Source organism: Coturnix japonica, chromosome 15 (genome assembly GCF_054131305.1).
Source record: "Coturnix japonica strain WE chromosome 15, WE-NBRP24, whole genome shotgun sequence".
Classification (NCBI taxonomy): domain Eukaryota; kingdom Metazoa; phylum Chordata; class Aves; order Galliformes; family Phasianidae; genus Coturnix; species Coturnix japonica.
In genome coordinates this window covers 452,337-467,746 of record NC_140677.1, presented here as the reverse complement: position 1 = coordinate 467,746, position 15,410 = coordinate 452,337, and the positions used below count along the sequence as shown (strand labels likewise).

Here is a 15,410-nt window from a genome sequence, read left to right as displayed (position 1 = left end):
CCAGTTTAAGCCATAACTACTTACTGAAAACCAGGTGAACAGGCCAGAATTCTATTATCTGGAAGAACTTTTTAAAATCCCAGCAAATTATATGCCTGGATTATTACATACATCTGCCAAATGCTAAAGAAACCTTACTTTCTGTTTAACAGATTTTACATTTTGTTAGTTACTATAAGTATTTAATTGAAAACAATTTGTGTTTTCATAAAAACCACTCAAATACAAGTTTATGCTGTTTCACAATATCTATAGAGCTCTGTTTAACACAGAGAATCACCAAGGTTGGAAAAGACCTCCAAGATCATCAGCTCAACCATCCACCTACCACCACCATTTCCCCACTAAACCACATTCCTTAGTACCACCTCTAAACGTTTATTGAATCCCTCCAGGGACAGTGTCTCAAATACCAACCTGGGCAGCCCATTCCAGTGCCTTTCAGAGAAGAAATTTTTACTAATACCCAACCTGAACTTGCCCTGGTGCAACCTGAATCCATTTCCTCTAATCCTGTCACTAATTATGTGGGAGTAGAGGCCAATCAACACCTCACCACAACCTCTTTTCAGGTGGTTGTATACAGCAAAATATGAATGGTTATAACATTCTAAGTAGGAATTAGAGTATCAAAATAGTCCAGTATCTGCAGTGACAGGTGACCAAACCTGAGAAGACTCACAAGTTGTTTTTATTAAATCCTTCTTTTTCAAATAACTTCAGAATTATTTACTCATCAGTACTGGTATAAGTGGACAACATGTTAGTGTCAATTTAATTGCCTCCTTTTTTTAAACAAAAAAGTTAATTTGTGATGTAAGGAAAGAAAGAACAGTTTGGATAGACTGTGTTACCCTCCTATTGCCCATATCCTAAGTAGTCCCATATATTGTAGAAGTAAAATCTAAATCTATATTTGAAACAAAGGGCACAGAAGTTGAATGACAAATGAGGTAAATGTACAGGTAGATACACATGTAGTATATTCTCATTAATATCTGACAAGAGGCTTCCAGCAGTAGAGAAAAACATCTAGGCAAGAAAAAAAAACCAAACAATAAACATACAGACACCTATAATCAAGAGACTCCCAGTGGACACATTTGAACATCAGCTTCCTTATTTAGATTTAAATTCAAGGGCTACTGAAAATATGAGGTTTATTTTCCAGGCTGAATACACATGCCATTGGTTGACAGCAAAGTAAGAACCAGGGTAGAAAGCTGAATGCAAAAATGGAATGGTTAACAAGAGAGGAAAAAAAACCTTTCTGTAATATTATTTGTCAGCTAAATTTCTACCTTGAATATTTTCACACACCTACAATGAATAAGAACGGATACAATTCTGATGATTTATTTATTATTATATTCATTCAATTGTAACAACTTTGACTTCTTAAGTAGAAAATGAAGAAAACCCAGCAGTCCAAGAATATGCAAAATTCTTTAGACTGTCAGAGATTTACCAGGCTGCCTTCAGAAACCTTACATAAATGCTATAAGAAAAAACTGGAATTCTAATTAAAGACAGCATAAATCAAGTAAAAGTATTCTGAAGGCAAACTGGTTGTAAATACTCATTTCAGGAGGATAACAGTTAAGCATTACATTAGGTCCGTTTTCAGGATTACACTTCCTGTTCACTATATTAACATACTGTTCAAAACAAACATCACTCCAAGAAAAAAATCTGTATAATGCTTAAAGCAACCACTATGGAAGCTGTATATACAAAGTCTTAGTTCTTCAGTGATGGGACACTTTTGTAATTCTAAATTATATTTTTAAAAATTAAATGCGCTCCAATTTCTTTGAGATATGAAGCTTTCCAGAGAAGATGAAAGGCATAAATCAGCCTTATATCACAGAACTTCAGTGCACCGTATTTTACACAGGTTTAATTCAAAGGCCTTAAAAAAACAAAAAACAAAAACAAACAAACAAACAACAACAACAACAAAAAACACCCTTATATTGTGATTTAGAGAGTTAAAAATCATGAATGTGATGTAAAAGTTATTTAAAAACCCCCTAATTCTCCTACAGAAGACACATCAAATACATCTACTTTATGAAATGGGAAAAATAATATGTTCTAATTTATGTAGTACTGTTTGATTTCTGGAGCTCCCTAGCTGTACGCTGTACTGACTCCAGTACGTACAGAGCCAAATCCTTCCTGTAGCGTTATTTACATTTTTCCTCAGCAAATCTCTGAGGCCAAATCAATCTGAAAAAAAAAATGTTGAACTCACTTCTAGTCAGATCAAAGATATTTACATCCAGTGTCCATTCATGAGGATTCCAATCACAGAAAGCAACCAGAATTGTTATAAAACAGATTTTCTGCAACCCTTCTCCTCTGAAGGTCAAGTACACTATCACTGCCTGTAACCAAGGAAGCAGAATCGATGTGTTCCTACTGCTTTGCCAGATGCTGAAGGAGTTTGTCTAATGGTAAAATTAATTTCATCCATGGGAGATATTCCCATGTTGTCAAGTTTACCCATCCCACTGGCCTCTCTGTTCTTAAGCCCCTTAACATGCTTTCTGTGAACTATGAAACAGCAAAGTGAAATTTGACAAAAATGTTTGCTTGTAGCTTGAAGTATTTTCAAACCAATTAATTGAAAAAGAAAATCCACCATATCTCTTGTGGTGCATCTCTGAACTTAATGTTCATTAACTAAATATATCTAAAAGAATATACTCCTCTCTCAACTTGCCCAGGCCTTGCAAATAACACAAATCACTATTCTTTCTTATATGTAAGAATGAATGTAGTCAGTTTGTAACAATTGGGTGGCTTAAGTTCCATGTGTATGAAGCTGCAACGAAGGTTGACCAAAAAATGAAAAGAAAATTCTAAGGGAAATGTTTAAATTACATTACCTGAACTTCTGGAAAAGTGACCATGAACTTGAACACTTCTATGAAAATAAGCACGAATGCAGTGAATTACCTTTAGAAAGCCTTATGCAACAAATGCATGACTTAGGTTTATTTAAGTAGCTACAGTATTTTATTTCAACTTCAAGGACCCTCAGCCTAACCACTAAAATGTGCTCACTATTGATTGAAATCAGGCACTTCACTTGATACAAAACACTAATGAATAATTACTATAACTAATAGATTGTATCTATAGCACAGGTACAGTGTAACAATTAGGTGACCTGATATTTATTTAGTGTGAAGAAACTATTATTACTTAACATGTCACCAGCTTTAATTGGTCATTCAAGAAAGAGACTTATCATATCTAATCTGCATTTGTCTTACACAGAAGAACGGAATCTGAAATACAGTAATCCTCAATCACTACATAACCCTCTGCTCAGAAGTATACTTCTCACCTCAGACTTCAGAATAATTGCACCTGAACGGTGGAATTCTTGCAAGACATAAAACACACAGTAGGGGAAATAAAAGGGGGAAAAAAAAGTTGCTTCTTTTTTTAAAATTGAAAGATAAGGTAGAGTGATTGAAACTTGAAATAAAATACAAAATCAACCATCTATATAATGTCCTGTAGCAGTTAGCAGCTTTATGTGTGTATAGCTGCCTAACTTGTAAATTTCAAGGATTTGAGCAAGAAACATGTAAAATGCATCTTTAACTAGGATAAAACTTCTATTTTTAGGCCACTGAATTATATCTTTGATGGAACTTTATGCTGCACAGACACAGTACAAACATCTTCACTCTTATTTTTATATTTTTACATTATATATTCTACTGCAATAAACATCCAGTGAAGCAGAATTAGTAATTTATATCTTCTATTTCCCTATGTAAGTGGAAGCATTATTAGAGAATAATGTTACAAGAGTATATATAGTCATGAAACTATAAAACACCCCTGGTTGGAAGGGACCTCCAAAAGTTCATCATGTCCATAGGAAAAAAAGAGATTAGATTATATTATTCAGCAGCCTGATTAACTGCATCTGGAAAACCTCCAGTGATGGGGATTCTACCACAACCCTGGGGAGGATGTTCAAGTGTTCAATTATTCTCATTGCACTATATTTCTTCTGTCAAGACAAAACCTCATCTGGTGCAGCTTATACCCATTTCTATGAGTCTTCTCCATGCAGCTCCTTGTAATGAGATGGCCTCCATGCCCTCTGTAGCTGCTGTTTAAGTACTGGATTATGTTTAAGATTAACCATATTACATTTTATATAATAGCAAGACTTAAATCAAGAAGAAGATGCTGAAATTACTGTAAATAAAAATTTTCACAGAAAAACACTGCCCAGAAATGGTTTCAGGTATCTACCATTCTGCTTAAAAATCTATTTTTCATTGTATTTCACTTACTGGAAACATTACACACATTCTTATGATGACATCTCTGGCATGTGCCTGAAGAAGACTATCTTGTACCATACACATAAACTATATACGTCACAAAAGGCTGAGACTCTTCAGTCCAGAGAAGAGAAGACTGAGAAATGATCTTATCACTGTTTACAGACAAGTGCAGGAGTCAAGATAATGGGGACAGACTCTTCTTTGATGTCAAGGAACAACAGAACAAGAGGCAACAGACAGACACAGGAACACACAAAGTTCTATACTAATGCAAGAAAGTTTATCATCCAAGTGACAGAGCACTGGAACAGGCTGCCCAGAGAGGTTGTGGAGTCTCCTTCTCTGGAGATATTCAAGGCCTGTCTGGATACCTACCTGTGCAGCCTGATGTAGGGAACCAGCTTTAACAGGGGGTTGGACTCCTAATGATCTCCAGTAGTCCCCTCCAACCTCTACAATTCTTTTACTACAAAATTTGACCTGTATCAGCTTGAAGAACGGGGGAAAAGAAGCCATCAATATTAATCGTAAACGTATGAGTTAAAAAAACAAAAACAAAAAACAAACAAAAAAAACCCCAAAGCCCCAGAAACCTCAACATCTCTCAAGGGTAGTCTTTAGAATTGGTTAGAGCTCAAGTCTATCTGCTTTTGATTAATAACATCTCAGGATTTATGTGACTCCCTTAAAAGTTTGTAAGAATACAACTGACTTTCCACTTCAGTACTCATACTGCAAACACTACACACAAGAAGGCAAACCGGGAGAAGAAAACAATTCTATGAAGGATGCCAAGTGTATAACACTGGAAGACGGAGCTGAAGCTGAAGAAAAGTGGCAAGGCATGGAGAACTGTCTACTTTGGCCAATTCGGTATGGTACTTCATTCATTTAACTCTCAAAGTAATGAGTGTCACTATCAAAAGTCTGCTTATAAATTCATTAATAATGGCATGCATTAAATGTGCCACAAAGAATCTGCACAAACCTCAGAAAATAAAAAAAAATAGATATAATAATAATAATAAAATAATATAAAAAAAAATAAAATAAATAGAAAACGTAGAAACATACATATTTACTTATTGGCATTTTGCATCGCTAACCTAAAATGATAGTATTTGACATTTCTGCAAATGGCATGATTAAATCTGGCTTCTTCTCTTCCATTTATCTGTTGCCATTTTATGTATACACATTGCATATATCAAAATATATAAAATACACTCGTATTTATATCTTCATTTATTTTCCCCCAAAAAACTAGTTCACATTCAACATTTTAGTTGCAGTCATATTAAATTTTTGATGTTTGCTTGCATTTTCAGTAGTTTGAAACAAGGTGTCTCCGGCCTTTTTATGATCGTTACAACCTTTTAAATAATGAGGATTTCTTCACAGCCTTGCTGTCAAGTTGCTCAACAATTTATCAAACTGATGTGCCCGGTGTTTAATTTACATATGCATTTACAGTTTTAAGTGTATGTTTGTATGAACATATGTAGACATAGTTCTGTATTTACTAATCAAATTTTGAGTACTTTCTATAGCTTATTCCCATACTACTACCTTAATTTAAAAAAAACTGCCAGACAAATGCATCAAGGGAATCAGTAGGCCACACAGTAGAAGAAATTTTTAATTCATTCTTTCACTCAAGGCTCTAGATTTCTCCAGCTTAAGATGGACACCACTGGAACTCTGAGTATTGCTTGAATGTCCTGTCAGGTCTCAATATTATAGAAAAGATAACAGAAATTAAAATAAGGCCTAGTTAAAACAATTACAAACCCAATAAGTTCAAATGCACCAAGAAACTTCTTACAAGTTTTATCTAATCGAAGTTAAAAAGAATTTCAATTGAAAATACAGTATCCAATTTTTACAGCATAAAAGATGCTTCATCTCAAGTTAGATATATATTTATTTTTACAGACCTTCTTCCTAATTAATGTTTATAGTTATTAAGTTAGTAACGGATCTTTCTGAAACATGTACATGAAATTAACGTATTCATATCTTACAGCAGCTTCAGTGTTACACTTTGGAATGTCCTGTCACAACCACTTGTGCCCTTTGCAGAATGACAAAATTCAAACCATCATTTGCAGTTTTATTCCCCTAAATGATTCTGCTGTGATACCTTGTATGAGGCATATGAAATCAAAAGTCACCAGAGAAGCTGCAGTTTTCAGACCATCTGCATCATAGAGTCTCAGACTAAGTCTGACATTAACCCCTTTGGCTGACATGTATTACATAAGGGATTGTCACATCCAGAAATATCTTGAATCCAGAGACTTCAAAACTGTGTAAGGCATGTAAGATCTCATTTCTCCAATGTGCACTTTGTGGACAGAGAGGACAACCTTTCAGGCTGACTTGGTATGGCTAGGTCTTAGGCACTTCAGAAGTGCTTAAGAACAGCTGCATTTGAACAAAGAATCATTTGAGAAGACTTGCATCAAAACTTCACTTTGAGAATCATCCAAAATGAGAAAAAGGCCACTACCAACAATAAAATAATGAACATAAATGGGCTTACTTCATGCTTTATTAACTCTTACAACATAGTGAAACCTTATTCAAACAGATCAGCAGTATCTCTACTGTAGCTCTTCAGCACACTGTACTTCACTTAATCTCAAAACCTAAATTGCTGAACTACCAATGATATATCAGAGACACCTAAGGAGGATAAAGAAAATACAGTATGTGACAAGACCACCACAATGTTTTAAATTTCATTGCAAAAGGTATTTTCAGAAAGGCACAAGGTTCTGGGGTCACTGGGGAGAACTGAATGCAATCGAAATCCTCAAACAATGCAGCTGGCATAAACAGCCCAGTAAGCACAGAGCTCAAGACATGCAGCTGCTGGGACTCTCCCCATAGCCTCTGAAGGAGAAAAAGAAGGATGCATTGGGAGTTTATGGAAACGTGGTGGGATTGCTCCCATGACTGGAGCGTTGCAATGGATGGCTATAAACTCTTGTATGCTCTCTACGTTAGGGAATGGTATGGCTCTCTACGTTAGGGAATGCATTTATGCTACTGAGACTGTGACTGGGGATGATAACATTGAATCCCTATGGGTAAAGATCAGAGGAAGAGCTGATAAGGCAGACATCCTGGTGGGCGTCTGTTATAGACCACCAAACCAGGATGAGGAGACAGATGAGCTATTCTACAAGCAGCTGGCATGAGCTGCACGGTCATCAGCCCTTGTCCTCACTGGGGACATCAACTTCCCTGACATATGCTGGGAGTACAGCACAGCACAGAAGAAGCAGTCTAGGAGGTTTCTGGAGTGCATAGAGGATGCCCTCCTGATACAGCTAGTCAGAGATCCCATGAGGTGGGAGATGTGGAGGTTGGGGGCTGTCTTGGACAGAGTGACCATGAAATGGTAGAGTTATCAATTCTAGGTGGAGCCTGGAGGGAGAATAGCAAAACTGCTACCTTAGACTTCCGGAGAGCAGACTTTGACTTGTTCAGAAGACTAGTAGGGGCAGTCCCCTGGCATTCAGTCTTAGCGAACAAAGGGGTCCAAGATGGCTGGTTTCTCTTCAAGAAGGAAGTCTTAAAGGCGCAGGAGCAGGTGGTCCCCCTGAGCCGCAAAATGAGCCAGTGGGGAAGAAGACCGGCATGGATGAATAGAGAACTGTTCTTAAGGTTGCGGGAGAAAAAGAGAATCTACTGCCTGTGGAAGGAGGGAAGAGTGACTTGGAACGACTACAAAGAGGTTGTTAAGATGTGTAGAGGAAAAATAAGAGAGGTAAAAGCCCAGCTTGAATTTAAGCTGGCTGCTGGGGTAAAAACCAGCAAGACACTCTTTTACAAATACATCAACTGTAAGAGGAGAACAAAGGAGAATCTCCATTCTTTACTGGATGAGGCTGGGAATGTGATCACAGAGGATAAGGAAAAGGCAGAGGTTCTGAATGCCTTTTTTATGTCTGTCTTTAAAAGTCAGCTCAGTTATCCTCAGGGCTCCCCACACTCTGACCTGGTAGTCTCGGCTGGGGAGAAGACTGAACCCCCTGTGATTCTGGAAGAAGTGGTCAGGGAATTATTACTCCAACTGGACTGTCACAAGACCATGGGTCCAGATGAGATTCACCCGAGAGTGCTGAGGGAACTGGCGGAGGTGATCGCTGAGCCGCTTTCCATTATCTATCAGTGCTCCCTGTTAACAGGTGAGGTCCCAGAAGACTGGAGGCTTGCCAATGTGACTCCCATTTACAAGAAAGGTTGTAAGGAGGATCTGGGGAACTACAGACCTGTTAGCCTGACCTCGGTGCCAGGGAAGGTTATGGAGCAGATTGTCTTGAGATCATGCAGCAGGTGTGGGATGACCGGAGGATCAGACCTAGCCAGCATGGGTTCGTGAAGTGCATGTCCTGCTTGACCAACCTGATCTCCTTCTATGATTCTGTGACCCTTCTGGTGTATGAAGGAAAAAGCTGTTGATGTGGTCTACTTAGACTTCAGCAAAGCCTTTGACACTGTCTCCCATGCTATTCTCTTGCAAAAGCTGTCAGCCCGTGGCTTGGATGGGTATACTCTTGGTTGGGTAAGGAGCTGGCTGGAGGGCCGGGCCCAGAGAGTGGTGGTAAATGGAATTAGATCCAGTTGGAGATCGGTCACGAGTGGTGTTCCCCCAGGGGTCAGTGCTGGGGCCTGCCCTCTTCAACATCTTTATTGATGGCCTGGATGAGGGCATCGAGTGCGCCCTCAGTAAGTTTGCAGATGACACCAAATTGGCGGGGAGTGTCAATCTGCCTGAGGGTAGCGAGGCCCTACAGAGGGATCTGGACAGGCTGGAGAGCTGGGCTGAAGCCAATGGGATGACGTTCAACAAGACCAAATGCTGGGTCCTGCACTTTGGCCACAACAACCCCAGGCGGTGCTATAGGCTTGGGGCAGAGTGGCTGGAGGACTGTGTGGAGGAAACAGACCTGGGGGTACTGATTGATGCTCGGCTGAACGTGAGCCAACAGTGTGTGTCCGGGTGGCCAAGAAGGCCAATGGCATCCTGGCTTGCATCAGAAACAGTGTTACTAGCAGCAACAGGGAGGTAATTGTCCCCCTGTACTCGGCATTGGTGCAGCTGCACCTCGAGTACTGTGTTCAGTTTTGGGCCCCTCACTGCAAGAAAGACACTGAGGCACTGGAACGTGTTCAGAGGAGGGCTACAAAGCTGGTGAGGGGTCTGGAGCACAGGCCGTATGAGGAGTGGCTGAGGGAGCTGGGATTGTTCAGCGTGGAGAAGAGGAGGCTCAGGGGGGACATAGCTCTCTATAACTTCCTGAAGGGAGGTTGTAGTGAGCTGGGGGTTGGCCTCTTCTCTCATGTAATCAGTGATAGAACTAGAAGCAATGGTTTCAATCTGTGCCAGGGGAGATTCAGGCTGGACATTAGGAAATATTACTTCTCGGAAAGGGTGGTCAGGCAGTGGAATGCATTGCCCAGGGAAGTGGTGGAGTCACCGACCATGGGAGTGTTCAAGAAACGTTTGGATGTTGTGTTGAGGGATATGATTTAGCTGGGAAGTATTAGTGATGGTTGGACTGGATGATCTTCTAGGTCTTTTCCAACCTTGATAATTCTGTGATTCTGTGAGTTCTTTGTGACTTGAAGGTCCTTCGTGGTCATTTTAGATCCAGTTTTGGAAGGAGGTAATAGCCCTCACTCCTGCTCTACAGAGACAGCTCTGTTTAAAAACTGTATGTTGAAAACTAAGGCACTGTGCATACAATACACACGCATAACAAAATACATTTTAATGATACACAAGCTGATGCAGAGACTGAACTTGGGCCACTGATACATTGCATGGTAACAGTAACATAAACACTTAAGAAAAGCAGCATTACTTCTGCATTAAGGCTAAAGCATTTTCTCTGCTTTTCAAAATTGACTGAGGATGAATTCCTAAAATTCCTTCTGAATCACCAAGGTGCTCTATACTCTGCTATCAACTGCACACACACACACACACACACACACACACACAAATGGAACTCCCTCACACAATCTCTTCAGAAACATTCAGCTGGAATGCAACACATTCACAGGAAGCAACACTGCTACGGAGAAATTAAAAGCAGTGGAAACATTTGAAACCATCGAAAGGACAATTTTATAAAGCCCTTAAAAACACAATTAGTGCAAAAATACAATGGGGACTGCTCAGTAACTCCTGTGATGCAGCCACAGAATAATAAAAAGCAAAGATGACTACCTGTTGCTCAAGAAGGAAAAGCAACATATAGCCTACTTGCACAGCAATGTGATCTCGTGCCTAGTGTTGTAGTTTTCAAAAAAAGACATGCACAATGTACAACTATACTGAAAACCTGCTGCAGATATAGCTGAACATGTATTAAATTATCCTGTTTGCAACTTGCCCCTGAACATTCTCAAAATTCTGTACATGGTTAATGACTTTTTTCCTTTCCTTTAATTTTATGATATTCCAAAAAGTCTCCCACTTAAGGTTAATGTCAAGTTATATGCTATGTTTTCTACTGTAATCAGTGAGCACGGATATAGTACACTAGTACTACCAGTAATGTATTTTATTATACCAGTAATGTATTTTATTGTATTAAAAACTGCATCAAACTAAAGACACCCAGTCATTCATACAAAAAAAAAAAAAAAAAAAAAAATCAAAACGTATAGGTAACATCAATTAACTCTTAGTGATACAATGCTGCTTGCGACTACTTTTCCATGAAAAAAAATTTCATGGGGTTATGCACAAAACAGGTGTATAATTTAAGAAGGAATTGAAGAGATGAAGCCCTCTATTTACCCACCGGCTAGGAAGAAATCACAGAGCTTCACAAATTCTTGGGTAGAAGCGATCTCTCCAGTGGCAAGATACAACCATCACACTATGTTACCACGGTGCATTTCCTGCACGAGGAATTACAAATGTCACATATTTTATGTGTCTAAGATGTGATTAAAGATCTCAAGCTCTACCAGAACAGTTTAAGATATGCAGTATTTCCACTACAGGTTTTTATTCCCAAGTTGTTTTGGAAGAGTATTTTTCCTTAAAAAAAAAAAAAAAAAAAAAAAAAAGCGCTTGCCATATTGGTATCTGATACAGAAAATCTGAGTAACAATAACTTGTCAGTTTTCACTGCTAGATTATAGATTATGTAGTATATTATAGATTATGTAGTATAATTATTGTTATTATGGACATTAAGAGAAACAAAATTGTTAAGAAAAATAACACCGTAAAGAATTTCCGATCCATTTCTGAAAACGTGATGTATATTTACCTTATGTAGCTTATTTACTTTTTAATACCAAAGTATAATCTTAGTTCAGTAGGTCAAAACAAAAACCATGAAACAAAACCAATGTCTGAAAAGTGGTCTTGTCTACAGAAGTCTTTGAGCATATTTGCTCCTCATTATTTATAAAAACTCAATTTTAAAATCACATGATTAAACAGCTTCAAAAGATATTAAACTAAATTTTAATAAAGATTTTTTTTTGTCTTTTTTGTTTGTTTTTTAAGCTAAAGTTAGCAAACTGAAAGAGACAGATTACTTCTCTTCTATGGACATGAATACATACAGTTTGCATGTTTATGGTCTATTTTCGACATTCTACCTGTTTAATATCTGAACTACATTGAATTTAAAGGCATAACTTCATAGCAAGCACAAAAATCTACTCAAAGTGTCATCTCATATATAGAGATATGAAATATAAAGCTTGATTTAAATCAACCATCCTATTGTAAATTCAATACAGTACATAATTAAAACAGGTAAACTCAAACATTTGAGATTCAGATGACAACTCAAGAGAAGAGCAGAAACTTTTCATGATCAAAATAAATTAATCATCAAATCACAAGATTTTTTTATATTATTCTTCTAAACAATCCGTAATACAGACAAGCATCTCTGCAGTTAATGGTGAATTTCCCACTTTTGCATTCCTGATAGGGAGAGGTCACTAGAACGAAACAGAGCGTTTATCATCGCTCGCACTGGTTTGTCTGACCACAGGCATAAAGAAGCACTGTTCTACAAGGATCTGCTCTGTCTATTACAAATTGGAAACAGCAAAGAAAACGTTAAGTAGTTTTCCTCTCAGAAGCTCATATGCCAATAGCTTTGGTATCTTCTTCACTCACCTCAGCCACCTGCTGAGTCTCCACTACCTGCTGAGCCAGCACCTCCACGTTGGTTGCCATGGCGAAGCAAGATCATTAGAAAACCTGTTTGAAAAAGATGCCAGCAACTTTCATCAGGCACAAAAGTGTTGGTTTTTTTCCTTTTCCTCACTGTTAAACAAGTCTCTGATATTACTTAAGAATTTACAACACTATTTCATCTATCTAAAAAATAAGATATGGTGTGGATACGTGAGTGTATATACATGTATACATGCAATATGTGCATACAGGAAATACAGTATTCAAAAAGCAAGCTGAATTCTGCTATTAGAGGCAGTTATTCTTTTACTTTATAAAGTTTATCATACAAGTTTTTTACTCTGTTATTTAAGCAGCAAGAATAAGATGCTAATTTTATAAAACAGAAAGAACTGATTTAAGCATCAATTATTAGTGCAATCTGTGGAATTCACAGATCTTGTAAGTGCTCTCCTGAACTCAAGGGATGGGAAACTTCAGATAAACTGCTCCTGATTATGCCCTGGACAAGGAAACAGCAATTTGCAATCAGTGTTTCAGTAAACTTCTATTGAGTCATTCCAACAAACTGCCATGATCACCCATACAGTAATCTACCACAGTACAGGTAAAGTTCTAGATTACATCTAGAAACCATTTTGGATAACAGAAAATACATTTTAATTATAATGCGGTAGTACAGTCAGTCTGACATGAGAGTACTACAGAACTGCTTTATACTGTTGTGGGTATCTGTACCTTGAGCTTTATGCAGAAGAAAAAAGAACAAATATTTTCTGTATCTTATTAATGATTCTCATAAGGGCTGTGTTTCCTCAAAGTTAAATTTTACTAAGGTTTCAAATTCCTGCACTGACTTTCTTCTTACAAAGTCAGAAATCATAAGACCACCCAGGTGTAGGTAATGAAACTGCATTCCTGAATAGCAGCATATTTGACGTTTCACTGACAGCCTTCTGCTGATACTTGCAAAGCAATCATTCCACATAAAGTTAAAAAGGAAAAACAAACATAGCAAACCACCTACTAACAACACTTAACAGAAAAATACATTCGTGTCTCCAGCACAACACCCTCCCTCCAAACTCAACTTTTACAAAGCTAGTGCTGTTTAAAATGTTACAGTTCATTCATAGTTAAATCCTACTGTGGTAAACTAGTTGTGTAAATGATCATATATATCAGTGGAAGACATTTTCTTAAAGTCCATTAAAAAAACCAAAAACCATGACATGCTCATGTTTTCTCAGCACTTTAGGATGAAGGAAGCATTGAAAATGAGATTTTGTTCCTAAGAACACCTCTTTAAGACTCAATCAAGTTTTCCTGTGGTAAGTCACTTAACAAACTTGTTGTGAGTTGTTATCCACCAAAATCCTTTACTCTTTCAACAGAAAGCAACACAAAAAGCAGATTCTGCTGCCTAGCAAAACCCCTCAAAAAGAAAAAGAGAGGGAAAAAAAAGTATCCAAGTCAACCAACAAAAAAGGCAGAACACAAAAACAGGAAAAAAAAGGAAAAAAATGACCTGGAGCACCAGGAAAACAATCCCAACACAACAGGACAGCAGCCAACTGAACACACGTTCATCTCCTGTCCTGTAACAAAGAACTCCTCACACTCTGTTCAGTGTTTTATGGGAACAGTCCTACAAGTTTGACACAAAGCAAAGCCGAGTTCAGCTGTACTGAAACCTCCTCCTACTGATCAGTGGGGCTGCTTTCTGCACACTGCGTACCGACCAGCAGCAGCTCAGCATCGCCCCAGCGGGAGCCTGGAGTACAGAACGGGAAACAGGGGTCGGCAAGAGCGGCTCTGCTGAGGACCCGCGTTACGCTACGAGCGGTGGTAAGAAGGCAGCAGAAACTCTTACAACGAAAAAGAACAAAGTCAACGACCCGCACAGGAGCAGCCCCAGCACCTCCAGAAAGACACCCAGACCGGGACAGCCGCCCCACCACCCACTAGCAGCGCTGCTCGCGGCCCATCCCCTTTCCCCCGCAGCCCATCACGGAGCTTCCCTGGGGACGCGGCGCCCGCGGCCACGCTCCTCCTTCCCGCCGCCCACCACAGCCAATGACCTCATCGGAGATGCGGCACACCCACCCGCGCTGCCCATTGGCCACGAGGGCCGCCTGTCACACCGCCGGCACCGCCCCTCGAGGACGGAGGAAAACACCCGAGGGACGCGAGCGCGCACAAGATGGCCGCGCTGGCAGGCAGCCAAGTCCCAGGCGGGGCAGCGGCCGCCTCCGCCATTAGCCCCCCTCCCCTCTGGTATCCCCTCATGTCGAGCTGGGGGTACCGCGCGCGACGCTGGGGTGGCAGCCGGTAAGATGGCGGCGGCCTCAGCCCCGTATGCAAAGTACCCACCGCCCCCTCCCCTCCGCCCTCCCGGTGGCAAAGGTAAAAGGGTCGGGTTCACGCCGCCGCCTCCGCCCGCTCAGACTCCATCTTCCCTCTCTGTCCGCGTCCCGCGCTCAGCATCTCCACGACCGCGGTCCCGGCGGCCCCCAGACGGCGGACGGCTCTCACCGAGACCGGACCGGCTCCGGCCTCACGAGGCCCGTATCCCAGCACGGCGTCTTCGTACCGGGATACCGTACCGGATCATCCCAGCGCCACGACGATCTGCCCCTCTCTTCGGGAGCCACGGGCCGGGCCTGCGGCACCGCCGGCTGCCTCTGCGCAGCGACGGACGGTGTTCCAGTGCCCCCACGTCCCCAGAACCGAGCGTTACCTTTCCCCTTTGCCGCTCGCGGAGGTGTTCCCGAACGGGATTCCGATGCCCCCTCCCTAGTCCCCGCCGCGACGAAGAAGCCGAGACGGCCGTCTCCATCTCAGAAAAAAAAAAAAAAAAAAAAAAAAAAAAAAAAAGACAAAACGATTTTTAC

General features: G+C 40.1%; 1 protein-coding gene and 1 long non-coding RNA gene across 24 annotated transcripts in view; one reads left to right on the top strand and one right to left on the bottom strand.

Annotated features, from left to right (window-relative positions):
- NR2C2 (nuclear receptor subfamily 2 group C member 2) overlaps positions 1 to 15,410 on the bottom strand; it is a 45,264-nt gene that overhangs the window by 29,509 nt on the left and 345 nt on the right. For 7 of the 23 annotated variants that reach the window (XR_014934742.1, XM_085516650.1, XM_085516659.1 and 4 more), the window contains exon 2: positions 12,496 to 12,579. The exons of 1 other annotated variant lie outside the window; for it this stretch is intronic. Coding sequence is in view for 6 of the 22 variants with exons in the window: in XM_085516650.1 (XP_085372776.1) it covers positions 12,496 to 12,555 (60 nt within the window). In the remaining 16 variants the exon portion in view is untranslated. Of the gene's footprint in view, positions 1 to 4,697; positions 4,812 to 5,891; positions 6,009 to 11,149; positions 11,250 to 12,495; positions 12,580 to 14,389; positions 14,517 to 14,622; positions 14,736 to 15,256; positions 15,387 to 15,410 lie in introns of those variants that run through there. 15 more of the 23 variants (XR_014934743.1, XM_015874864.3, XM_085516657.1 and 12 more) reach the window with 8 other exon arrangements.
- LOC146758328 (uncharacterized) lies at positions 14,708 to 15,400 on the top strand. The gene is made up of 2 exons (XR_014934749.1): positions 14,708 to 14,847; positions 15,001 to 15,400. It is a non-coding gene; the product is annotated as an uncharacterized LOC146758328 (long non-coding RNA).